Raw genomic sequence first — 27,936 nt, forward strand, 5'->3', positions numbered from 1 at the left:
GTGGACTGTTAGAAATCTGAAAATGTAGATTACGCATTAAATATTACGTTACGATATTCTAGTTGAAATTATTATAATTGTTTAATTCAATGTCGATTGTTCTCTTTAGTTTTGTTTGACAAAACATATTTATGTAATATTTAGTCGTTCCTATCGGAGAACCCCTACCTTTAACGAAAGTTGGTTGTTCCTTGGCAGTTATTCTGTGCAATATAGAATTATGATAATAATGGAGTTTGTATTTTCAATTATATTATTGCAACATATTAAAGTACATTTGTATATGGTATTTGTAAAATTGCATTATTTCTTTATATGTTATCCCATTGGAATTGTCTCAGGCTATACAATTGCGATTTTATCTTCGTTCTTGAAACTGTTCTTTCAATTATCCAAAGATTAATTTAAATTTATAGTTCATGTTGCTTTTTTTTCATGCAGTAGAAGTTGAGACAGTGTCAGTGGAAAATACAAATTAATTACATTTTTTTCTTTTTTCAATGGATGATACTATGATATAAGTTCTATTTCGTTTAAAAAAGTGAACGGCCAATAGCCTGACCTATCCATTACAAATTTTTTTTAATTTTTTTAATGGATTTTTAAAAATTTTTTAAAGATCTTGGAAAGCGCTTGCCAAGAGCTCGGAACTTGTCTTGCTGGCGGGACAGAGCAAGCTACTTTCCAATACTTTTGAAAGACCTTTCCAAGATCTTTCGAGGATCTTTCCAGCCGAATCCAAGCGCTTTGCAAGTCGAAATTTTTTTCCGCGGGTGAGTATAATAGTGCGAAATTAGTGCATCAAATAGTAGAGCCGAAATTAGGAGCATAGCAGGAGGTGTAGCAGTCTACCTGGTGGTAGCGGACACGCACCGACGCATGCAGCATCCTTGACTCTTTTCTATGACCTAAGTAGCATTAGTTCCCAGGTAAACCTGATTTCTCTGTAGGAGGAATCAGGACTTCTTTTTGATTGTCTTTTTATTCATTCTTTCTTGTCCTCGAGCTTCGTCCGTCGTTCGACATCGGTTAGTGTTCGATTGCGCGGTAATTCCTCGACTCGTGGAGGACACATTAGTTGGGATATTGTTCCCTGTCATAAATTGTTACGTTGCCTATTTTGGGACCGGTCTAGAGAGTAGAGGGCTAAAGTTCATGGGTCGCGAATCGCGTAGGGGGCCCCTGTATTCTGGGAATACGTAGTAGGACGAGGTGTAGTCCCTCGTCGGAGGAAAGCGGTATCGAGCTTCCTCGAAGTCCCCCCGACATGTGCCCGTGCGAATCGCCCTGCCCTGGCCCTTTCCCATATTATTTTGAGATAAATTTTATGGAGCGTCTTGGTCCACACTTGAGATAAGTCTCCAGCCGGCCAACCGCGGAGGTCTATTATAGGAATTTCCAGCGAACTGGCGTTCAAGACTAACACCATCGGGTAAAATAATTAATTACACTGAATAAATGAAACATAGAATTCATGTATAGCTTCATTTTTGTTCGCGGAAATAAAATTGTGTTTCTTATATCTTAAACATTGTACCGGATTTTATTTAACATATCCTGGCCATAAAACCTCCGTATGTCTTGTCGTCCGTTTCTGGTCCCTGCCCTCCCCTAGCAAACCAAGGCCGAATAGCGTTCGATTTAAAATTTCTTTTTAGGAAATCTCCTGGAGCGAAAACGCTGTTCGAGGCCGAGCCGCGAAACGTGACGTTACAGTACATAAGGAAAAGTATATTTCATTTACAAAATACATACGGAAATATAATATTCAGCTCAGATTTATTGATTCATTTAAATTTCTAGCATCAAGTTTAGACAAATTGAGCTCATACTTGGAGAGATCTCAATTGAAAAACTTAGAGTCAGAATTTTCGAATTTAAATACGGAACAATTTAATCTACTAACAAGAAAAGGTATTTTTCCTTATGATTACGTAGATAATCTGAATCGTCTGGAAGAAAATGCTTTACCGCCTCGCGAGTTATTCTATAATAAATTAAGTGACAGTGATATTAGTGAAGAGGCATATAATCATGCTAAGGAGGTATGGATCAATTTTCAAATACAAACACTTGGAGAGTACAGCGATCTCTATTTAAAAACTGACGTATTATTACTGACAGACGTTTTTGAAAATTTTCGCGATAGCTGCATGGAAAATTATAATTTGGATCCTGCACATTATTTTACACTCCCAGGCTTCACTTGGGATGCAATGCTTGAATATACTGGAATAAAATTGGAACTTTTCACTGATGTTGAAATGTTGCTTTTCGTAGAGCGTAGAATACGTGGCGGTTTAAAGTCAGTGCTCTCACCGCCATGAAAAAGCAAACAATCGGTATATGAATGATTATAACTCAACAAAACCAAGCAAATATTTAATGTACTATGATGTAAATAATCTATACGGATGGGCAATGTGTCAAGCTCTACCTACTCATGGATTTCGCTGGATTGAAGATACTAACAACTTTGATATCTCAAGCATACCTATAGATTCATCTGAGGGTTTTATTTTAGAGGTAGACTTGGAGTATCCAAGCGTACTTCATGATAATCATTCTGACTTGCCATTTTGTCCGGTATGTGAGGCTTCGCCCGGAGCACGACAGAAGAAGCTACTTGCAACTGTCGAAAATAAGGAGCGTTATGTTATACATTATCGGGCTTAACGACAATGCATTCGTCATGGAATGGTACTGAAACGTATCCATCGCGGATTAAGATTTCAGCAATCGGCATGGCTAAACAAATATATAGACTTAAACACACGTTTGCGAGCTGCATCTAAAAATGAGTTTGAGAAAAATCTTTTCAAACTAATGAACAATGCAGTATTCGGTAAGACGATGGAAAATATAAGAAATAGAGTTGATGTGAGGCTTTTTAGTAAGTGGGAAGGAAGATATGGAGCAGAAGCATTGATATCCCAACCAAGTTTTCACAGTAGCGCCATATTGAACGAAAATTTGGTTGCGATAGAATTAAAAAAATTAACGGCGAAATTTGATAAACCTACATATGTAGGTATGAGTATTCTAGATATTTCAAAAACATGTTTATACGAATTCCATTATGAATATATGCTTCCAACGTTTGGTATTAAATGTAGAGTATTGTACACCGATACAGATAGTTTGATATACAGTATCGAATGCGATGACATTTACACGATCATGAGAGAAAATCTTTCAAGATTCAGTACTAGTGATTATTCGCCTATTAACCAGTATAATTTACCTCTAGTAAATAAAAAAGTGCCTGGTTTGATGAAGGATGAGAATAACGGGGAATTATGACTGAGTTTATTGGACTGAGATCGAAAATGTATACATTTAAAATACAAGATAAAATTGTTAAAAAAGCTAAGGGCGTTAAGAGTTGCGTTATCGCTAGAAAAATAAGGTTTGAAGATTATAAAGACAGCTTACAAAATTTTACTGTTCATATCCATAATCAAAATTTAATTCGTTCAAAATTCCATAATGTTTATTCAATTGAACAGCAAAAAATTACTCTCAGTCCACATGATGATAAGCGCTATATTGTATAAGGTACTGTATCAACTCTACCATGGGGTCATTATAGGATAAATAGAATTAAGTAAAGTAGATTTAAATGAAGATTAAATAATTGCTTCTTTATTAATAAATTGTATATTACAAAATATTGTTTTTATTTCTCCATGAATTATGTGTATTATCGAATCCTAACCACTTTACAAAGGCTTTGTCGCCCTTCTTACGTAATACCTTCTCAACTAGATATACATTAGGATTAGCAGTTTTTAAAAGTTCATATTCGTAGAATCCGCCAAATACAGGGTGTATCACCGAAGGCGCACCAGCCTCGAAATGACTGTAAGAGGATGAAGAGCGCGTGGTGGGGGATGAGGCACAGCATTGGACGCTGTTCGATAGAGAAAGCGCGAGCAATAGACGGAGATAGGTAGGGCTATACGCTGCTATACGCTTTGCCTAACCCTTCCCCCCTCCCATAAACGCAACACCGTCACCAATAGCCGTAATCTCTCACTCTTTCTCTCTCTCTCTCCCTCAACTTCTTTCTCTTTACCCGCGCTTCCATTTCTTTATTTATTATTCTATAGAGGCATCTTGGTCTTTCTCAGCTACGAATGCAATGTCAATTCTGCGGAATATCTGACGTTTTAATTAAAGTTGTAATTTAAAAGCGTTAGCTATCTTTTCCACACCACCTTGAGGTAGATAGCTAGGCGCGTTTTTTTTTAAGTGGTTTCCCCAGGAGGCCTAATCCACTGAATAGAGCTAGCCTACAAATTCTCAAAATATCCCCCTCTTTGTTGAGAACAGAGGTTAGCTCTTCGACATATGTCGCGTGTTGCTCGTCTCACCATGTCCGGCGTGATTGTTCTGAAGGCCGCAATAATTTGTTCACGAACCTCCGTCATTCCGCCATCACGCCGAGTTTCCATTAGACTCTTTATGTGTCCCCACAAAAAGTAGTCTAATGGATTAAGATCTGGTGATCGAGGCGGCCAGGCAATCGGGCCACCACGACCCATCCACCTGTCCGGGAATCGCTCGTGTAATTTTATACGCGCACTTATATGAAAATGTGCAGGAGCTCCGTCGTGCTGAAAAATAAAATTTTTCCGCACGATGAGGGGCACATCTTCAAGGAGCAACGGTAGTTGCTCCTCAAGAAAGCTGGCGTATTTTTCGCCGTCAAGCCTAGGTGGGAGGAAAAATGGACCAATCTGGAATAAAAAAAAATCAAGATTATTGTATAAATCTGAAAAGAACGTATTCAAATATTGAAAACTTACAATTTGATCTCCAATAAGCCCAGCCCATACATTAATCGTCCAACGTTGTTGGAAAGCTCCGACTCTGACGGCGTGGGGATTTTCTTGAGACCAGAAAACAAAATTTTTTGAATTGAATATTCCATTTGGCGTGAAGGTCGACTCGTCGGACCATAAAATTTTGTCCGGGAACGTCTCATCGCGGCGACATTGAGCTAGAAATCCTAATAAAGAAGAGTCACAGAAATATTGAAAATTATTTTTAAAAGAAAGATGTATTCAAAACTGTGTGCTTTCATGAATACATTGAATAATGGAAATCTACCTTCACAAAAATTGACCCGCGGTTGATAGTCCCGAGGCAACAACTGGTGCACACGCTGAAAGTGAAAAGGGTGGAAGCGATTCCTCCTCAAAATTCTGTGTGCTGTCATCGCACTGGTATTTGTCAGCCGCGAGAGTTGACGCACGCTAGTTAGAGGATTCTCCCTGATTCTCCGCAACACCCTTTCCTCCCTCTCCTGATTAATATTAACCTTTCTTTTTGGAAAGGCCACTGAACCACTGCTCTTAAAATTTTTAATCACACGTAGAATGACGGTGTGATGTGGATGACGTCTCAATGGGAACTTTTCCCTGTATAGCTTTGCAGCTTTACGTGCACTTTCTTGCGCTGCACCGTACGCGAAAACCATATCTACGTATTCTGCTTTCGTGAATCGCATGGTTCTCAGCTATATGAAACTTCCTCGTCAACTAACAGTGCCAGTAACTTTTGCTTCATATTTATATTATTGCGGCAAAAATTAAAGGAAAGCTTACTAAAGGCGCGGTATCATTCATATTGTTTTTGCTTCTAGCATCGGTATTATTGATACGCTTTGTCCTAGCCGCCTGTGACGCCGACTTCAGTTAGTTTCTTTAATTTTAATCGCATCAATAACACCGATACTAAAAGCGAAACAATATCAATGATACCGCGCCTTTATTGAGCTTTTCTTTAATTTCTGCCGCAATAATATAAATTTGAAGTAAAAATTACTGACACTTTTAGTGGATGAGGAAGTTTCATATAGCTGAGAACCATGCGATTCACGAAAGCAGAATACGTAGATATGGTTTTCGCGTACGGTGCAGCGCAAGAAAGTGCACGAAAAGCTGCAAAGCTATACAGGGAAAAGTTCCCATTGAGGCGTCATCCACATCACACCGTCATTCTACGTGTGATTAAAAATTTTAAGAGCAGTGGTTCAGTGGCCTTTCCAAAAAGAAAGGTTAATATTAATCAGGAGAGGGAGGAAAGGGTGTTGCGGAGAATCAGGGAGAATCCTCTAACTAGCGTGCGTCAACTCTCGCGGCTGACAAATACCAGTGCGATGACAGCACACAGAATTTTGAGGAGGAATCGCTTCCACCCTTTTCACTTTCAGCGTGTGCACCAGTTGTTGCCTCGGGACTATCAACCGCGGGTCAATTTTTGTGAAGGTAGATTTCCATTATTCAATGTATTCATGAAAGCACACAGTTTTGAATACATCTTTCTTTTAAAAATAATTTTCAATATTTCTGTGACTCTTCTTTATTAGGATTTCTAGCTCAATGTCGCCGCGATGAGACGTTCCCGGACAAAATTTTATGGTCCGACGAGTCGACCTTCACGCCAAATGGAATATTCAATTCAAAAAATTTTGTTTTCTGGTCTCAAGAAAATCCCCACGCCGTCAGAGTTGGAGCTTTCCAACAACGTTGGACGATTAATGTATGGGCTGGGCTTATTGGAGATCAAATTGTAAGTTTTCAATATTTGAATACGTTCTTTTCAGATTTATACAATAATCTTGATTTTTTTTTATTCCAGATTGGTCCATTTTTCCTCCCACCTAGGCTTGACGGCGAAAAATACGCCAGCTTTCTTGAGGAGCAACTACCGTTGCTCCTTGAAGATGTGCCCCTCATCGTGCGGAAAAATTTTATTTTTCAGCACGACGGAGCTCCTGCACATTTTCATATAAGTGCGCGTATAAAATTACACGAGCGATTCCCGGACAGGTGGATGGGTCGTGGTGGCCCGATCGCCTGGCCGCCTCGATCACCAGATCTTAATCCATTAGACTACTTTTTGTGGGGACACATAAAGAGTCTAATGGAAACTCGGCGTGATGGCGGAATGACGGAGGTTCGTGAACAAATTATTGCGGCCTTCAGAACAATCACGCCGGACATGGTGAGACGAGCAACACGCGACATATGTCGAAGAGCTAACCTCTGTTCTCAACAAAGAGGGGGATATTTTGAGAATTTATAGGCTAGCTCTATTCAGTGGATTAGGCCTCCTGGGGAAACCACTTAAAAAAAAACGCGCCTAGCTATCTACCTCAAGGTGGTGTGGAAAAGATAGCTAACGCTTTTAAATTACAACTTTAATTAAAACGTCAGATATTCCGCAGAATTGACATTGCATTCGTAGCTGAGAAAGACCAAGATGCCTCTATAGAATAATAAATAAAGAAATGGAAGCGCGGGTAAAGAGAAAGAAGTTGAGGGAGAGAGAGAGAGAAAGAGTGAGAGATTACGGTTATTGGTGACGGTGTTGCGTTGATGGGAGGGGGGAAGGGTTAGGCAAAGCGTATAGCAGCGTATAGCCCTACCTATCTCCGTCTATTGCTCGCGCTTTCTCTATCGAACACCGTCCAATGCTGTGCCTCATCCCCCACCACGCGCTCTCCATCCTCTTACAGTAATTTCGAGGCTGGTGCGCCTTCGGTGATACACCCTGTATATCGGTACCACTAGAATCCCTTAGTAAATATGTAACAGGATTTGTTTTCTGCACTTTTATAATTTCAAATATTTCAGTTGTCCAATTTAGTGTGTAGCCTTTTGCAAATACATTCTTATATTTACTGATTCGTACAAAATCACCGACTTTGAACTTGGCACGACCAACGATCTTTATATTACTGAATACTGTTGCTAAGAGCTTATTAGCATGTTCAAGTTTCACATCGACTGGACTCATTCCTATAGTACGATGTTTTCTTGCATTGTATTCGTCAACCAATTGTTGTAGCATAGCTCTCCACTTGTAATTTCCATTCAACGTAAATCCTTTCCACATTTCGGTCTTCAACGTTCGATTCTAACGCTCGACTATCGTTGCTTTCGATACACTGTATGTCGAGTACTGATTTATTCCATGCTTTTTCATAAGCTATTGGAAATCACTATTATAAAATTCCTTGCCATCGTCGGTCTGTAGATTTTTCGGACATTTCCCACTCTTCAGGATTTTCAGTAATGCAGCTGTCACTTCCTTGCCTGGCTTGATTTTCAAGGCTATTGCCCAGCCACATTTCGACAATGCATCAATAACTGTGAGAATGTAGTGGTAGCCTGCGTCTGAATAGTTTCTCATGTCTACCAGATCTGCTTGCCAGAGGTCATCGAAGCCTCGTATTATTACTCGTCTACGTAAAAAATTTCGTCTGGCAGGCACATGTAGCTCCTCTACCAATTGCTTCTTCTCCTCACTACTCATAATTATTCCACTACGTGTTATGTTTACAGCAGGTCATCAAGCACTGGCGGTAGTAAAAGTTTCTTCAGGGCATAATTTATATCGTCTTCTCTATTCTTCTCATTTGCAAAATCTTCTTTTGCGAGCTGATTAGAGAAATATTCTACAACAATTTTCAATCCAACAATCATATCATTTCGTAATTCCTTGTCTTTTCGATTCAATTTATAATCATTATGTTCGACTTTATCAATCAATTTATCGATTCGTGTACCAATTTCATCGATTTTTTTCATGAGAGTTGTAAATATTTCCTGAAGAATGTTACATTTTAGGTAATAGTGAGTTAGCTTCTCACTGTATTCAAACAATTCTCTCATTAAGCTATCACGTACAGTCAACGAATTACGTAACAGAGCAGCCATATTCACCGCACTTGTCTCATCAGTAACATCAGATCCCAAGTTTGAAATTATTTTCTTCTTGGCATTAAATGCATTCTTTTGTTTATCAAACTTTAACGTATCATTATCAATTTTATGGAAATAATTTCTCACTTTACCGGTATTGAAACCAGCTCCAAATTTATTTATTGTCATAGTGAAGTAGTACGTTGAACTAAGAAAATCATAAACTGCAATCTCTTTTATATAGAATAACGCTTTCTTCTCTTATTTAGATCCTGTCAATTTGTGACTATTATGATCGATTTTATCATTCAATTTTTCGATTCTTTCATCAATTTCATCGATATGTTTTTTCAACAGAGTTGTAAGTTTTTCCTCAAGAATTTCACATTTTAATACATATTCATTCAGCTTCACACTATATTCATTCATTTCTTTTGTAAAGCTATCACGCAGAGGTGTCAAATTACTCATCAGAACACTGATATTCACCGCACTTGTCTCATCAGTAACATCAGATCCCAAGTTTGAAATTATTTTCTTCTTGGCATTAAATGCATTCTTTTGTTTATCAAACTTTAACGTATCATTATCAATTTTATGGAAATAATTTCTCACTTTACCAGTATTGAAACCAGCTCCAAATTTATTTATCCTCATAGTGAAGTAGCACGTTGAACTGAGAAAATCTTGAAACTGCAATCTCTTTTATAAGATGATACCTTCTTCATGGAGCTCCTCAATTATTGACTGTATCTCATTATGGTGATTCGTATGATCAGCAGCAGATGATGCAATTAATAGTTTTAATCGCTCGACCAGTTAGTTTGGATCGTTCCAATGTACATAGCTCACTGGATTATTATTAACACGCATATATCCCTTGCCTTGTATAAGTTTTGTCTTCGGTGGAAATAATTCACTAATTATTTTCTTCCATTTATGTCCGTTATTCCCACGAAGCTTTCCTGTACTAATATTATCTGCTCTGTGCACATTAGTTTGAGAAAGAATATTTTTATATGTGGTAACGTCGTATTTCGCGGCCTGGCCAATTTCGTGCTTTCACTAAGGTTATTGCCTAATAACGAAAAGTATCACTTATGAGCCTTGGTTTGCCAGGGGATGGGCAGTGACCAGAACCGACGCACAAGGCACACGGAGGGAGTTATTGGCCGGGTAATCAAATAAGCAAGTGATTATTTTCTAAAAATACAGCTTTACTTTAATTATTACGGATCAGCAAACGTTCTCATAGTTACAATAGGGTATTCCCTACGTTGTATTAACATGACAATAGTGAATTATATAAACTGGTTATTTATATTAAATACACCATTATGAAAAGGATGTCAAGTACAATAAACCGTTTACAAGGCGTTGGGCGCCAGCTTGCTAAATCCTTTAATACGACTCTCCGCGGCTGACCGGCTTGAGACTGTCTCTAGGCGTCTACCAAAACGCTTTAAAGTATACAACTGAAAATTAAGATAACCTAGGGGAGACTATTGCGAAATAGGCGAGGAAAGCCTTAGAGGAGGCACACACGATGCTCACCTCCGTCGAGGGGTTACACCCCGACCTATAATTATCCCTTGGATATAGGGCATTCCCTCAGCGATTCGCGTTTCTCGATCCCGTGCTAGGTTTGGACAAGTCCGAACCAGAATTAATTAATTACAAAATATCTGATATACGCTCAATACAAATATAAGAAAAATCATACGAGTAATAATGCCGGACGAAACTCAAGGAAAGAGGAGTATAAGATTAAAGAAGCCTGACTTCGCAAGTTCGAAGTTAGCTTTACCTGGAATCAACTATATATGCAGACAAAATGGGGATCCATGCAGGGGCCTTTTAAGGACTACCACGTGCTAGACGGTTCTTCCCAAGTTCTGCTTTCCTTCCATGCTTCCTGTATTGGGTCCATTTACCATGCTACACCTTTTCCCTTAATAACCAGGGAATCCTTTCAGTGAAATCGCTATGGCGCACTGTTGCAAGTAGAGAAGAAATAGAAAATACTAAACAGGGAAGTACCCTTAACGACTCAACAAGACACAACTACGGCACACAACCAGCTACGTAGGGCCCAAAAATGCTAGAGTCGTCCGGCAATTATGGCACGCGAGACAATGTATTCTGCGCATGCGCGGATCTATTTTCTCATCGACCGCGATTAAGATTAATACGTGTGATTGTCGCTAAGCCCGGCAGGTGATGTTCCCCCTCCCGTTTACCGGACTAACTGAAAAGACGAAATACCTATAAGTGACGAACATTATACTTCGTCACAATGTATCTAAATCATCTTTAGTATAGTCTTCAGGTTCTTTCATGAAGATCAATTCAAATAGACCTTTCGTGTCAGGATAATACTCCTTATCGATAATAATAAAATTACTGTAATCATCAACATTAAAAGCACATTTCGCAATCCACATTTTATTCGTCACTTTATCTAACTTAACTCCAAAATTACTGTCAATTTTATCCTTAGCATTATTCGTCAACAACTCTATATATTTGGATGCAATTGAACCAGACTTTATCGTAGTTCGATTAGCATCTTTTAAGGCCTCGATGGATGTATGCACAGGTAATTCTATTTGTTCCGCTAAATCTTGCGTGCCATATTCATTATTCTTCTTCACCTTCTCCTCCTTCTCCTCATCATCATCATCTTCCAGAGAAAGGTACTGTGTTTCGTGAGTAGAGGAGCTATGCGGTTCCGATGACAGGGAGTGGGGGAAGCTGTTTTGTGGTGTGGAAGGGGGATGGGTGGGGATAAGACTCTCTTAGTATGGTAGTGGTGGGGATGAGGAAGGAAAGGGTCTTATAGTGGGATCGAGTTTGGTTAGGGAGGGTGGGGGTATTTTTCACCCTATGTCACAGTTGGAAGGTCTTATAGTGGGACCGAGTTTGGTTAGGTAGGGGGTATTTTTCACCCTATGTCACAGTTGGAAGGTCTTATAGTGAGACCGGGTTTGGTTAGGGAGGGGGTATTTTTCACCCTATGGTACCGTTGGTTAGTTATCCTACGGGGACCTAAGTTATCCTACGGGGCCCTAGTTGAGGGAAGGTTTTTTCACCCTTCGAAGTCGATGGTTAGTTACCTTACGTAGCCTATCTATTTCCGACTCTGCTACACAGATAAACTACACTTATAGTATGTCCTTAGAGGGTACTATTTGACCATTCAGAACCAATCCTAGACCCTCCCACTATTCTCTCCTTCTATGGACCCTCTCTCTAGACTTTCATTCAAGAAATCATTTACCTTTCTACGAGCGAATTAGTTAAAGTGATAAAAAGATGTTTGACTAAAATTATACATTCGCGGTACCACGGGATACGGCTATAGAGAAGCTAGCCTTCAAGAGGAGGATGTGGATGAAAAAGGAGGAGGAGGAGGAGGAGGAGGAGGAGGATGAGACATGGAGACTGGATGAGTAACTGATAGTAAAACTTTAGTTATTGAATAAAAAAACAGTTTTAAGAATTTTTATAGCCTTCCCTGACTTATCTTTTAGCCATTTTTAGCTTTTCAGGTAAGCATAGCATACGATCCATCTAACAAGCAGGCTAGGTATTAGAAAGGGAAAGAGTTGTCAGTGCACTTCATTTTTTTTGAAGGGTAAAGCAAAACATAACTTTTACCTAGCCATTAAGAAGCTGTATTGGCACCATTCTAGCGATTGGAGAACTGATTGCTGAGTGTGCTGATATCTTCTAGAACGGATATGCTCGAGTACCTGACGCCTGAGATCATGTCATGTCATGACTTGTTACTTGATTTATGACCTTTTAAATCCTCGATTTTTTCATATTCTCTCAATTTTTTATATGCCTAGCTATCGAGAGGAATGTGCTTGTAAATTTTACCGTTTCACTTAAGAAAAGTCTGCAGCACGTTTATGCAATTAAAAGAATTCTGGAGAAACCACTGCTAACGTGTCATGACCTGTTTGACGCAAATTTTCCCCAGTTCACTTTAGAAAAGTCTACAACATGATTATGCAATTAAAAGAATTCAGGAGAAACCGCTTGTAACGTGTTACGACTTGTATGAGGCAAATTTCGTAGGCGGGCAAGAATACCCAACCACCCAAATATTAACTTCCAATAAGAATGCATCTCATCCCCTTCCATGAATGCATCTCATCCCTTCCACCATTTTTAAAACCCTCGTTGTTAGCAATCGGGAAATTTCAGTCAGTCAGTTTTCATCAGAAGCTTCAAGGAGGTGAAAGATCCAGTGCAAAGCTATATTCCGAATATTTTCCTTGCTGTACCACAGAAACTCTTTTGGGTGGTAAGAATTATTCTTTTATTATTATTCTCTTTTCTTGCTATTCTATTTCAATATTTTTCTTTTCTCAATTTCTATGTTTTTTCACAGAAAAATGGATTTAACCAAGATCAATGCACTTGCAAGTGTAACTAACGAACCTAAGACTTTCGTAAAGCTGAATACTTTTGAGGAGAATAAGGAGTATCAAATCACTGAATTAGTGAAAGTTAAGACCAAATATGGAGAGAAATTAATAGCGAAGCTGGCTACCGACGAATGGTTCTTCCTACCCTCAAGGATGATGAAATTACTGGAGTCGCCTGAACTAATCAAAGAACTTCAAAATGCTGCATCAGCGAATACATTAAAAATCTTATATGTTGGACGACGATACAATAATTTAGAATTTAAAGTTACCCAATGATAATCATAAGATAAATTTTGGAAATGTTTGTAAGGAATGTTTTTAAGGAATGACATCAATAAATGTTTATTATATCTTATTTATTTATTTTTTCTTTATCCCTCACTACATTAGTAAGATACATATAAATCTAGTCTATTAACTTACATTTCTAACAATACTAGTAAGCGGGTTATATTCAACGATTTTATCATGTATAATTAAACAAAACGCAGTAGTATTACTTGGAATATTTCTAGTACAATCAATCTCAATTTTAACATCAACAGTGCCTGACTTTATAGATTCATTTTGATGCGAACAATCGATGACGAAGAGAGGACCGTATTCCACAAAGTTTTTGTAATTAAGCATTGGTTTCGACTGTTTTTCTCCTGCATAATATGAATGGATAAATTTAACATACATATCATATAGTACAGAATAACGGTTTTTTTCGCTATTACTATCAATTCGGTCATATGGATATAATTCTGAATTCAGATAGACTTTAACATCACGAACAGAACTGTCATTGAATCTAAGCACCTCCATATGCTGCGTACTCTTCTTATTTTGTCTAAATGCTAGTATAACATATCGAGGTTTCTCCAATTGTGTTGCAGCTTTTACGGCCCATGTATGCCTCTGTGTTTCAGGTAGAAGTGGATATTCGTAGAGTTCCCAGGAACGAAAAGCCATGGTTAGACTTTTGTTTTGCTCAATCAAACGTAGAAATTTAAGTTTTGTATAATCATTCAGTGATACATGAGGAATCCTCCACTGCACTTTTTGCAAATCAATTTTGGAGTTGATGATTTTTCTCGAAGAATGTAGTGAATTTATATCATCACGTGCTCGAATAAGAACGAGTTCATGACGTGCATTTATTATAACTCTTCTGTAGTCTTCACAAAAACCCAACAGCATTTGCAATGGTACACAAAAGTTGAAATGATTGGTAGACCTGTGATCTGTTAGAAACCATCCTGAATGACGTAGACTTGCACTTTCCTCAGCAGTTAAGGAGATGAGATTCTTCATGGAGCTAGTAATACCCACATTCTTACAGCGATCAATCTCAATACCATTCAATTCATAACGAATTTCATCAAACAAGAATGCCATGGAATTACAGTCAAGTCCTATGACATCTTGGGCAGTTGCATCTGGAGCACGGGTTCCAACGATTATCTTTCCCTCAATGTAGAGATAACTTTCACAGGGTAGAAGAACTAAATCTTGCTGTTGTATAGGAATTCAAATTTCATCACTATTTCCCAATGAGGCATTTGCATAAGGATTGTATGCATGCATTTCCATTTTAGTGATCCGATTGTCGAACACCGGTTGAGCGGTTACATCTAATGGATCCATTTTTATTTCTAACGTTGAAACCCAGTGATTGTAGAAAGGTGATAGTTCTTCTTGTTAATGATGCTCCAACGTTACCTTCGCTCAATGTATTTTGTCCTCCAGCGTTACCTTCACTCAATGTATTCTGTCCTGCTGCAGGTGAAACCAGACTGGGTCTAAAATGCTTCCCCACTCTGCCTCCACAGGCTCACTAACACATAGAGCTACTGAAGCATCCGTGAAAGCACCCCACTTCTGCCTCCTCGAACGTTGCACGCATACCATTACTGCAGTACGTGCATGTTTCGGTCTCCTTCGTATAGCTCCGGTATATTTCGAGTACGAGAAAGAGAGGTATACTTTTCTCGGACCTCTCTTTCTCGCGCTCCACCTTCGTTCGTTTAGCCAACGAGTCTAAACGAGAGAAGCCGAGCTAGCCGAAGAAAATTATGAAATGTCTTTTTCGCGGCCAGCTATGATAAAAGCTGACCACACGCTAAATGAGAATATAAAGATAAAATATTTATAAACAAACAGCCATTAACTTATTAGATTTTATAATAAATAAGGAAATGCGATGATATTACGTAACATTGGTCAATTTTCTTAAGACTCATATGTAACGTATTATTGTTAAAAATATTTTATTTTCTTAATTTATTATTTAATCTAGTAGGTTAATGGTAATAAAAAAAAAATTCATGACGAAAAAAAAAATTAAAAAGGTTTGCATGAATCTGCGGGAATCGAACCCGAGTCCGCCTAAGTAGCAAGCAAGCGCCTTATCATCTGCGCTACGGGGACGCAATTGTCAACCAAGAAGCTTAGTGGCCTGTTAGATCGATGAAAGCTTTCTCTATGAAATTCAATTTACAGAATAAAATATCAATTATAATCGTACATATATTTATTTCGCATGTCTTTTCCTAATGAAATAAAATATTTTTTTTTGCATATTTCTAATCATTAATGACTTTAACAGCTGTAGCTTCAAAAAGTGACTCCAACATTACGAAGAATATTTTTGATGGCTATGGAATTAAAAATAAGTAACCCAAGATTTGTATTTGGGATTTAATTTATTATTTCTATTGCAATCAATTTATTTTGAAATAGCTCATATATAGAAAAACGATTTATCGTTTTTGACAAGTAAACGCGCATGACTGACAGAGATGAGACGATGTAGCCAAACAAAGTATTTATATAGCATTTATACTGTATTAAGAGGCTATCAGAATATAAAACTTACATATTGAGTAAGTACAACAGAGATAGCCTGTGTTATGCAGCGAACAGGTAAACTAAAGAGTGCGCTAGAGAGAGAGAGCTCACTATTTAAAGTGCGAAAAGAAGACAGACTGATAAACACACAACATTCGGGTAAATGCCGCAAAAACCAAAGGCTATTGAACCCAGAGTAATTGCTTCGAAATCAAACAGCTGATCTTTCAAATAGATCGAAAAATGATTCCTTCTTCTCTAATATTCACATACGGATGGAGAAAATCATTTTGACTCTTAACATAGCACAATTGAAAGTGACAATATTTCTTAAAGATATAAATGCATGTATTGATGCTCTGTGGATATAATAAGTATTTATTTTAGCAGACACATAAACATCCACTGTTATTATCGGACAATCATTTTCTGATTACATCTGTATTGATATTTATTAACTCCTTTGTGTTTCAAAGTTAAAGGAGTAAATGCTTTAGTATCCGAAAGATACTTATATATGTATCCAATGATTTATTAACCAACTGTTTTACATTTATTTTAATGTTTATTGGGATGGGATTTTTTTTTCTTTTTATAAAGAGGTTAAAATGCCTTTATGCACACCATCAAGCAGACTTATCATTATAATTCTTGTCTCCTTGTTGGTAGTTTGAGACTCATCACCCCCAGGAATTACCATTGCTCCGATTATTTCAAAGTTGGTTCAAGCTCCCTGGTTCTTTAAGATCTAAACACTACCCACTAAACAATCCTCCTTTCATAACCCTTCACAAATTCGAAGAATTATTACGAAAATGGGATAGGATAAGATGAATAAGTAGACCTGATTACATTTTCATATAAATTTTATTTAAAAATTGAAAGAAAAATTTTTTATTTCGCCGCACCTCCCTCTTCCTCCACCTCTTCCACCACCTCCGTTGAATCCTCCCCTTCCTCTCAATCCTCCTCTTCCTCTCCCAACTCCTCTACCGCGCATTTGCGCCCAATGGCGCCGGGCCTTACCCCCTCGCGAAGTTCCTGCAATATAATATATGTAATAAATTAATAGTTAATTTAATAAGAGAATTTTTACTTTTTTATTTAAGTACAATTATTTATAAACGTATACAGAGTTCAAGAAAATTTAAAAGATTTTAACAAATGGCTAACAGTATTTTAAAGAATTTTGAATCTTCCAACAACCGCAGTTTTTTATTGCAATTTTTTATACATTAAGGAATGAATCTAAACCTATACCTATTTCAACCAGTGGACCGCGGGTATGATAATTTTAATAATTTAATAAATATGTATGCTTACGGGTTCGCTCGTCTGTGGCCACCGCCTGCCCCACACCCTCACCCACATTGTTTTGTGGGTGGGAGGGCCCTTCTCCCGGCCACTCCAGCTGCGGCTGTTGCTGCCGTTGCTGTTGCTGTTGTTGGCACACCAGCAATGCGCGCACCATTCGCTCCAATTTTTGGAGCCGGTCGCCAATGCTGGGGTTGTCGTCTATTGATGATAAAAATTATAATAAAAAATTAATATAATTTTATAATTTAAAATTATTTAGATTATGAGATAAATATGCTTACTTTCTGAGGCTTCCTCTATGTATGGCATTCTGGAAAACAAAACAAACAAAATTTTAAACCAAGAATAATATACACTGTTTTGATAAGAATTGCGATTATCTCTCAAATTCTAGAAAATGAATATTTTAAAGATAAAATTTTTAATTGTAACACTCAAACGAATATATTATTATAAATTGTTTTTAAGTATTAAAATTTGTCATTAAATCTGAATATTTAGGACAAAATGAAGTTAGAGTACTTACGCTTCAAACTGACGGGCCAGCTGATCCATTGGAAATGAGACGTCTATTTCAACCAGACCTCACACGGGCTGTCAATATTTGTTTACTTTCGCACCAAATTGATACCGGTAAAGGCTAACGCTTAAGGCTTAAGGAGGATGATCCAGTTATATGTGTAATGTATCTCTTATTAGAAAATGCAAACAATAACATGATTCTCCAGCTAATGTATATATTCATCGTTCAGTCGGTTTCAATCGTCTACATTGAACGATTTAAAATAATAACGCGAATAAAGATTACACAAATATTGAGTAATTAAGTGAGCGTGTTGTGCCTTTCAAAAATTATTAATTTTTGAAAAGATATTTATAATAATTACTAGGTTCATTCAAGTGTTTTACCTTTGGTAACTAGTGATTTTTATTAAAGAAACGATAAAGGATTACCTGTAGAGGAATGCATTAATATTGTGAGTACCATATATTAATAATAATATAAATAGAAAATGGAAGAAAAGGGGAAATCATTAATCTCCAGACGGAAGCGTTTTCAACCTCAATGGTTTGATGAAAACCCTTGTTGGAAGATTTGGCTACGGAGCGTCCCCAACGACAATTATAAATTTTTTTGCGTTGCTTGCAAAAAATATTATGAATCCGGTAAAGCAAAAGTCATTCAGCATGCTAATTCCGAGATTCATAAAGTAAAAATAAAAGAATTAGATATTGTAGAAGACGAGGAAATGACATATCCTGGTACTTCTAAAGAAGGTCACCTTGATTTCAATGATAAAGTTAAAGTCGCTGAAATCAAGCTAGCAACTTTCTTCGTGGAACATAATATTCCATTTACGTACAGTGCAGAGTTGTTGACAATCTTCAAAGAAATTGGTAAGGAACCGGATGTTTTGCAATCAATGTCTTTGGGGAAAACAAAACTAAGAAATATTATTACTAATGTCTTATGTCCTTATGAAACTGCACGGATAACTACTAAGTTACAAAATCATAAGTTTTCCGTATTTGAGGATGAAACTTCAGACATTAGTAATGAGAAAATGCAAGAACAAGAACAAGATTATTGAATCTTGGTCTTGGTCTTGATAAAGACTATTAGTATTGTTCTTGGTCTTGTTCTTGATAGTCGGGTCTTGGTATTGCTTCTAGTCTTGCATCAAGAGTCTTGTTAGTCTTGCTTTTTTATTTAATTAAATTTTTCATCTATCAAGGTTTTTAATTTTTAATCTAATATAAGCTTTCTAAATTATCAAGGAAAGTACATTCAAATCTTTTAGCATTATTATGTTTAACTCTTTAATATTTTATTAGGAAAGGAATAAAAAGGAGACAAGAATTTTGAATTAAAGTGTATTTATTTTGAATGTCCAGGAATTTAAAGATAGCAGCCATCGAGCTGATTCATTGCTTCATTTGTTACGATGTTTTCTTATAATAAGAGAGGCTTTGGAAAAGAGCCTTTCGGAAGGTACAGAAGTAGCCGGTATGGACAAAAAATCGCGCGCTATTTGTGACATGATTGGATACTGAATACTATGTTGTTTCCACCATAACAAAATATCTTCATTATTTGAAGCACGTGGCTGACTCAAATACTGTTCAAACTCCATAGTAGCAGTATCACAATCGTTTGACGTAGAGGGGCATGAGTATAATTGATTGAAATCTATAATGTCGGTATCGTCGTCGATTATAGAGCACTGTTTTTCATTTTCAGTATCAAGAGGTAATGATGGGATTAAATGCAATTCTTTATCTTTTTCAAAAATGGTTTTGAACTTATTGAGGCTGGTTTCCTTTATTTCCTTCCCCCATTCTGTTAAATTAAATGTTTCTATTTTATGCTTGGGGTCTAAAATTAAAATAGTGCTAAATATCCAATTAAATTTTTGGTAATGTTTAAGCATTTTATCCCGACAAGATCTTAATGCTATAATTAAAGTTTCGTCAGTAGCATTGCGATCAGATTTGCAATCTAATTCAAACATAACACTTTCTATTTTGTCAATTAATAAATTAAATGAGACGATTACTAGAGGAAGCGTTACATATTTTTCGCCGCCTAGTTTCGTCGTTAATAATTTAAAGTTAATTAAATGTTTATAAATTTTTTCAAGTAGCGTCCATTCTTCGACCGAAAGTTGAAAACTATACAATTCTGGAATATTATTGCATAATGTTACAATCCCCTTTTTCAACTTTAACGCAACACCCAACATCTCGTGCGTAGAATTCCATCGCGTTGGACAGTCTAATATGGGCTTAATATTAGCAGGTACACCAGCAGTCTCGCACGCAGAACGAAATTTATTTGATAAAACTTCACTCCTTCTTATTTTACTTATAATTGTACGCAATTTTGTAATTGAATTAGTGGAGTCATTAATTTCTTGCACGAATTCCTTAGTTTCTTCTTCTTCATCTTCACTATCATCTTCCTCTTCTTTCTTTTCATTGACTTCCTCGATTGTTAGGGTCTTCATTAACTCCTGAACTCCTAAGTTTAGTATGTGAGCCATACACCGGAAATGTTGATTTTCGCAGTCAAAATCCGGGACTAATTTTTTAAGCTCTTGCATGAAAGTGGTATTTGCCGATGCATTATCAACAGTAATACCCATTATTTTCTCTGAAATACCAAAGTCGTTGACACTTTGGTAAAAAATTTGAGCAATATCTTTGCCAGTATACCGTCCATGCGAAGGTACAAAATCCAGAACAATGGATTGATAATTCCAGTTCTCGTCTATAAAATGAGCAGTTATTGCATAGAAAGACCTATTTGCTATGGAGGTCCACCCATTAATCGTAAAAGAAATTTTTGATTTACATTTCTTAAAAAATTGTATTAAGTTTCCCCGTAATTCTGCGAAGCGATGCTTGATATTATTCTTCAACGCGAATCTTTTTGGGAATTTAACATTTGGGCAAATTAACTTGAAGTACTCTTGCGTAGCTTCATCATCGAAGAAGGAAAATGGAAGATATTTCTTCGTTATCCAATCTACAGTAGCTGTCATAATATCTTTACTTTTTATCTGAAACACCCCAATACCAAATAGCTTATAGTTTGATATTTAAAAACATATTGAAGTTATTATAATAATAGAAAAACTTATAGAGTATTACCTTTTCAGCACTTTCCGTAGCTTTAAAATAATGTCCAATAGTCGAACTGGAACCAACACTTGATGGAAAGAGTTTATTGTATTCACTTTTGTGCACTGCCAACAAATGTTTCTTTAATCCAGAGGTATTTCTACTCTTCATTTTCATCTGTATTAGTTTCTTTCTATTTTTTTCACACAACCTGCATGTTGCTAGAGAGCCTCCACTAATAATGTCAATTTTAAAATATTCAGAAAATTTACTTTTCTTTGCACTCTTTTGTACATTAAGAGTTTTTGCACTTTCATTTCCACTTTTACAGCTTCCACTGTCACTGCTTTCCGCTATTTCCATTTCCATTTCCATTTTTACTTTTCACTGATTTCAAACGGTTGAAAGTTTAACTAAGACTGAGTTTGACAGCTTATTGTGGATCGGTTTATATAAGAAATAGCTCTTTTCATTTTCCGCCGCTTAGTTTTATTAAAAGTGCCGCTAAAATTTAGCGAAAACGATTCTCAAAACGGCATCTTTGAATTACTTACCGCCAAAATTTAATAAGTGCCGATACACATTGTCGGCAAATATCAATACTTACCGGCAAGCATATCCATTCATTGTTTCGGCATTTTTGAAGTCTGCCGCTAAATCCGAATATAAGCCGAAACACGTTATCAAAGTTTTCCAACATGACATATGGTTAATACAATTCGAAAAATATATTACTGACTGAATAACTCAGTCGATTAAGAATAATTTGATTTATTAAGAATAATATTAAAGCAACTTAATAATAGAGAAAATAATCCTAATAATCTAGAAAGTTTTGGTACTTTTGAAACTGGAAGGAACCTTCTTAATAATTTAAGAGCACATTTGATTTCTTTTACTGTCAGAAAATAACGTAGCCCAAGGAGTAAGGTAACCGGCTACTATGCAGCAGGCACCGGGTTCGATTCCTACTATAGATTATTTTTTTTGAATGATTTCAAAGTTTTTTTAGAAATCCATCGTTTTATTAATTATTTTATTATTGTCTAATTTGTTTATTCAATTAATGTAAAGTTTTTAATACATGGAAAGAAATAACATAATATAAAATATTGCAAGACTCTTGTGCAAGAATCTTGCATTTAGTATTGTTCTTGCATACATAGTCTTGGTATTGGTATTGCTCTTGTAAGATTGGTCTTGGTCTCGATCTTGAACAGTATTTCTTGCAAGACCAAGACCAAGACTGCAAGATCAAGACCGATTCTTCTCATCACTACTTACGCGATACGTGGACAGTAAATCATTACGCGTGGAAGTAAATTTACTTCAATTAATAAACTTAGATGCAAGCGACTGTTCAGCAGATAAACTGTTTAAAGCATTTAGTAGTGAACTTATAAAAAAAGAAATACCAATATCACAGATAATTGGATTAAGCTGTGATAATGCATCGGTAATGGTTGGAAAGCACGATTCTTTCCAAACTAGACTTTTAAAGAATTGTCCACGATTAGTAACAATGCCATGCATTTGTCACTCCTCTGCACTAGTAGCTTTTAATGCATGTAAAACGTTGCCAGTTGAATGCGGAAACTTTATAAAAAAGATAGTCACTTTTATAAATGGAAGTCCTAAAAGGACAGCTATTTTTAAAGATTTTCAGCAGTCTTTTGAGAAAGAGACTAAAAATTTATTAAAATATGCAGAAACGCGTTGGCTCTCTCGTCATACATGCATAAAACGGATTTTAGAACAATGGAACATTATTCATACTTTTTTATTAGAACAAATGTCAGAAAATAAAAGTCAAGCAGAAGAAATGCTTTTATCAATGAATAATCCAGAAACAAAGGCTTACTTATATTTTCTGGAAAATGTATTGAAAAAATTTAATTCTTTTAATGCATTTTTTCAAGCAAGCGAAACTAGAATTCATGTACTGCATAAATCATGCATGAAATTCTTAATGTTTTTGTTACAAAAATTTATCAAGCCTGCTTTATTAAAAGATGAAATCTTAATTCCTTATTTACGGAATATTGATTTTGGAAGAACTGATAACCAGCTTCCCCTTCAGTCAATAGATATCGGCCCTGATTGTGCTGAATATTTAGAAGATGGATTGATTGAAGAAAAATTGAACGAAGAACAAATTCAATTAATTCGTCAAAACTGTTTATCTTTCTTGATAAAAGCCAGTCAAGAGGTTCGTAATCGTTTTCCAATATTTGATAAATTTTTGGAAAATCTAAATATATTTCAAATGGAAAAAGCATTGTTTGATGAGGATCGAGAAACCAGTAGTATAAAATTACTGGAAATTTGCCGTCGTTTAGGATATTTTAATGAACATTCAATCAAAATTGAATGGACATCTCTGTATTCTAATGAAACATATGATGTAAAGACATACTGGTCGAAATTATCATTCGATAATATGTGGCAAGCAATATGTTCAGCAAAAAATAGCAATAAAGAGCTGAGATATCCACAATTACGAGCATTACTAAATTTAGTAAGATCTCTTCCTCATTCAAACGCGGAAGCAGAAAGATGTTTTTCTATCATACCTGATAGTAAAACAAGAAAAAGAAATAAACTTTCACATGAAACATTGAATCCAATTTGCGTAGTAAAATACGCACTTCGATCCAAAAAAGAAACATCACTATCAATGACTGTAACAAAACAGCACTTAGAATTAATGAAAAATTCATTATATTCTTCAAAACTTGTTACAGCTAAAAGTAACTTAAATCTGCATGCATATGAAGATAGTGATGATGATACCGAAGTAGAATAAAATGTGAAAGGAAAGTCTGCACTTAGCGACTACTTTGCAAAGCTTCAACAAATTATTTGAGTCTGCATTGAGCCACTACTTTGCAAAGCAATAATAAATAATTTCAGTCTGCATTTAGCGACTACTTAGCAAAGCTTCAATACATAATTTCAGTCTGCATTTAGCGACTACTTTGCAAAGCAATAATAAATAATTTCAGTCTGCATTTAGCGACTACTTTGCAAAGCTTCAATACATAATTTCTGTCTGCATTTAGCGACTACTTTGCATAGCAATATGAATAAAATCATTACAATTGTAAGGAGTAATGAAAGGAGGATTGTTTAGTGGGTAGTGTTTAGACCTTAAAGAACCAGGGAGCTTGAACCAACTTTGAAATAATCGGAGCAATGGTAATTCCTGGGGGTCATGAGTCCCACATTACCAACAAGGAGACAAGAATTATAATGATAAGTCTGCTTGATGGTGTGCATAAAGGCATTTTAACCTCTTTAAAAAAAGAAAAAAAAATCATATCCCAATAAACATTAAAATAAATGTAAAACAGTTGGTTAATAAATCATTGGATACATATATAAGTATCTTTCGGATACTAAAGCATTTACTCCTTTAACTTTGAAACACAAAGGAGTTAATAAATATCAATACAGATGTAATCAGAAAATGATTGTCCGATAATAACAGTGGATGTTTAAGTGTCTGCTAAAATAAATACTTATTATATCCACAGAGCATCAATATATGCATTTATATCTTTAAGAAATATTGTCACTTTCAATTGTGCTATGTTAAGAGTCAAAATGATTTTCTCCATCCGTATGTGAATATTAGAGAAGAAGGAATCATTTTTCGATCTATTTGAAAGATCAGCTGTTTGATTTCGAAGCAATTACTCTGGGTTCAATAGCCTTTGATTTTGCGGCATTTACCCGAATGTTGTGTGTTTATCAGTCTGTCTTCTTTTCGCACTTTAAATAGTGAGCTCTCTCTCTCTAGCGCACTCTTTAGTTTACCTGTTCGCTGCATAACACAGGCTATCTCTGTTGTACTTACTCAATATGTAAGTTTTATATTCTGATAGCCTCTTAATACAGTATAAATGCTATATAAATACTTTGTTTGGCTACATCGTCTCATCTCTGTCAGTCATGCGCGTTTACTTGTCAAAAACGATAAATCGATTTTCTATATATGAGCTATTTCAAAATAAATTGATTGCAATAGAAATAATAAATTAAATTCCAAATACAAATCTTGGGTTACTTATTTTTAATTCCATAGCCATCAAAAATATTCTTCGTAATGTTGGAGTCACTTTTTGAAGCTACAGCTGTTAAAGTCATTAATGATTAGAAATATGCAAAAAAAAATTTTTTATTTCATTAGGAAAAGACATGCGAAATAAATATATGTACGATTATAATTGATATTTTATTCTGTAAATTGAATTTCATAGAGAAAGCTTCCATCGATCTAACAGGCCACTAAGCTTCTTGGTTGACAATTGCGTCCCGTAGCGCAGATAATAAGGCGCTTGCTTGCTACTTAGGCGGACTCGGGTTCGATTCAGTGATGATAGAAAGCGGGTATTCGTTCCCCCCACTATGCAACCATAGGCTCACTACGACTCCGAAAGCCTTCTGGAAATTCTGGCATGCGTGAGACATCCCCACTCGTGTCCCTTCTCGCTGATCACACAGCGATGCATACGTATCTCGGCTTCCGTCGCTTGACTTCGGCTAGCTTCGTTGAACGTAGAAGTACGAAAGAGAGCGGTATACTTTTCTCGGACCTCTCTTTCTCGTGCTCGATCTTCGTTCGTTTAGCCAACGAGCAAAGCCGAGCTAGCCGAAGCAAATTAAGAAATGTCTTCTTTGGCAGCTATGATAAAAAAGCTGGCCACGTTGAATGAATATTAAAATAATATTTATAAGCAGCCATTAACTTATTAGATTTTATAATAAATAAGGAAATGCGATGATTTTACGTAAAATTGATCAATTTTGTTGAGACTCATATGTTACGTATTATTGTTAAAAATATTTCATTTTCTTGATTTATTATTTAATTTAGTAGATTAATGGTAATAAAAAAAAAATCATTATGAAAAAAAAATTTTTAAAAATTGCACGAGTCTTCGGGAATCGAACCCGAGCCCGCGATAACAGCAGGCAAGCGCCCAACCATCTACGCTATGGCACTTATTTGGCAGCTTAGAAGCAAAGTCGCAAGTCGCTTGTTAAAGCGATGGAACCTTTCTCTATTAAGTTTAATTTCCAGAAGAAATGATTAATTATAATCTTATATTTATTTACTTCGTATGTCTTTTCATAATAAAACAAAATATTTTGTTTACATATTTCTAAACATTAATGACTTTAACAGCTGTAGCTTCAAAAAGTGACTGTAACATTGCGGAGAACATTTTTGAAAGCTGCAGAATTAAAAATAAGTAACCCAAGAATCGTATTTGGTATTTAATATGTCATTCCTATTGCAATCTATTTAATTTAAAATACCTCATAAATAGAAAAACGATTAATCGTTCTTAACAAGTAAAAGCACGTAGCTTACAAAGATTAAGTCGATATTTATAATAGATAATATATGAAAATAAATAAATTGTGATCGATTTGTTGCATTTTCAAATATTAGTATCACATAATTAAAAGAGGTAGTGCAAAAGTGGATGAACTAGTCTAAAGGATCGATATCGCAATTTTGGCAGATCATCGAATAGTTCTTCCCGATCTTTCTCCTTTAATTTGTACAATTTCTGAGAAATAAGCATCGTTTGCTAATTTTGATTTTCTCCTTCCGTACGAACATTAAGGTGCGGGTACACGGCGCGTGAAGTGCCTTTTTGAGCCGGAAAAATTGCTTTTATCGAAAAAAGTTGTTTAGACATTGTAGAAAGTAGACATTTATGGCTACATATAGATATGCTTATTTCTCAGAAATTGTATAAATTAAAGTAGAAAGATCGGGAGGAACTATTCGATGATTTGCCAAAATTGTGATATCGATCCTTTAGACTAGTTCATCCACTTTTGCACTACCTCTTTTAATTATGCGATACTAATATTTAAAAATGCAAAAAATCGATCACAATTTATTTATTTTCATATATTATCTATTATAAATATCGACTTAATCTCTGTCAGCTACGTGCTTTTACTTGTTAAGAACGATTAATCGTTTTTCTATTTATGAGGTATTTTAAATTAAATAGATTGCAATAGGAATGACATATTAAATACCAAATTCGATTCTTGGGTTACTTATTTTTAATTCTGCAGCTTTCAAAAATGTTCTCCGCAATGTTACAGTCACTTTTTGAAGCTACAGCTGTTAAAGTCATTAATGTTTAGAAATATGTAAACAAAATATTTTGTTTTATTATGAAAAGACATACGAAGTAAATAAATATAAGATTATAATTAATCATTTCTTCTGGAAATTAAACTTAATAGAGAAAGGTTCCATCGCTTTAACAAGCGACTTGCGACTTTGCTTCTAAGCTGCCAAATAAGTGCCATAGCGTAGATGGTTGGGCGCTTGCCTGCTGTTATCGCGGGCTCGGGTTCGATTCCCGAAGACTCGTGCAATTTTTTAAAAAATTTTTTTCATAATGATTTTTTTTTTTATTACCATTAATCTACTAGATTAAATAATAAATCAAGAAAATGAAATATTTTTAACAATAATACGTAACATATGAGTCTCAACAAAATTGATCAATTTTACGTAAAATCATCGCATTTCCTTATTTATTATAAAATCTAATAAGTTAATGGCTGCTTATAAATATTATTTTAATATTCATTCAACGTGGCCAGCTTTTTTATCATAGCTGCCAAAGAAGACATTTCTTAATTTGCTTCGGCTAGCTCGGCTTTGCTCGTTGGCTAAACGAACGAAGATCGAGCACGAGAAAGAGAGGTCCGAGAAAAGTATACCGCTCTCTTTCGTACTTCTACGTTCAACGAAGCTAGCCGAAGTCAAGCGACGGAAGCCGAGATACGTATGCATCGCTGTGTGATCAGCGAGAAGGGACACGAGTGGGGATGTCTCACGCATGCCAGAATTACCAGAAGGCTTTCGGAGTCGTAGTGAGCCTATGGTTGCATAGTGGGGGGAACGAATACCCGCTTTCTATCATCACTGGTTCGATTCCCGCAGATTCATGCAAACT

The 27,936-nt window shown here is 35.9% G+C and overlaps 2 protein-coding genes across 2 annotated transcripts; one reads left to right on the top strand and one right to left on the bottom strand.

The window, feature by feature from the left end:
• Positions 1-19,245: 19,245 nt before the first annotated feature.
• On the bottom strand, positions 19,246-21,310 carry LOC136783649 (uncharacterized). The gene is made up of 2 exons (XM_066743896.1): positions 20,966-21,310; positions 19,246-20,874 (listed from the first exon to the last, which is right to left on the bottom strand). Exons 1-2 carry the CDS (start codon positions 21,308-21,310, stop codon positions 19,246-19,248), a joined length of 1,974 nt encoding a protein of 657 aa, XP_066599993.1.
• Positions 21,311-22,727: 1,417 nt separating this feature from the next.
• On the top strand, positions 22,728-23,741 carry LOC136783650 (uncharacterized). Its single transcript, XM_066743897.1, has one exon. It carries the CDS (start codon positions 22,728-22,730, stop codon positions 23,739-23,741), a length of 1,014 nt encoding a protein of 337 aa, XP_066599994.1.
• The last annotated feature ends 4,195 nt before the right edge of the window (positions 23,742-27,936 follow it).

The sequence above is a fragment of the Prorops nasuta genome, unplaced genomic scaffold, assembly GCF_024137725.1.
Source record: "Prorops nasuta isolate Cenicafe-Biocafe unplaced genomic scaffold, Cenicafe_Pnas_1.2 PNAS00034, whole genome shotgun sequence".
In the NCBI taxonomy this organism is placed as follows: Eukaryota; Metazoa; Arthropoda; class Insecta; order Hymenoptera; family Bethylidae; genus Prorops; species Prorops nasuta.

What these genes read in the sequence shown, in the direction of transcription:
- LOC136783649 (XM_066743896.1), bottom strand. Translation starts at nt 21,310, where the DNA reads ATGGAAATGGAAATGGAAATAGCGGAAAGCAGTGACAGTGGAAGCTGT. An exon ending in CTACGGAAAGTGCTGAAAAG is followed by an intron (nt 20,875 to 20,965) that starts GTAATACTCTAT and finishes GGGGTGTTTCAG; the next exon opens with ATAAAAAGTAAAGATATTAT.
- LOC136783650 (XM_066743897.1), top strand. Translation starts at nt 22,728, where the DNA reads ATGTCAGAAAATAAAAGTCAAGCAGAAGAAATGCTTTTATCAATGAAT.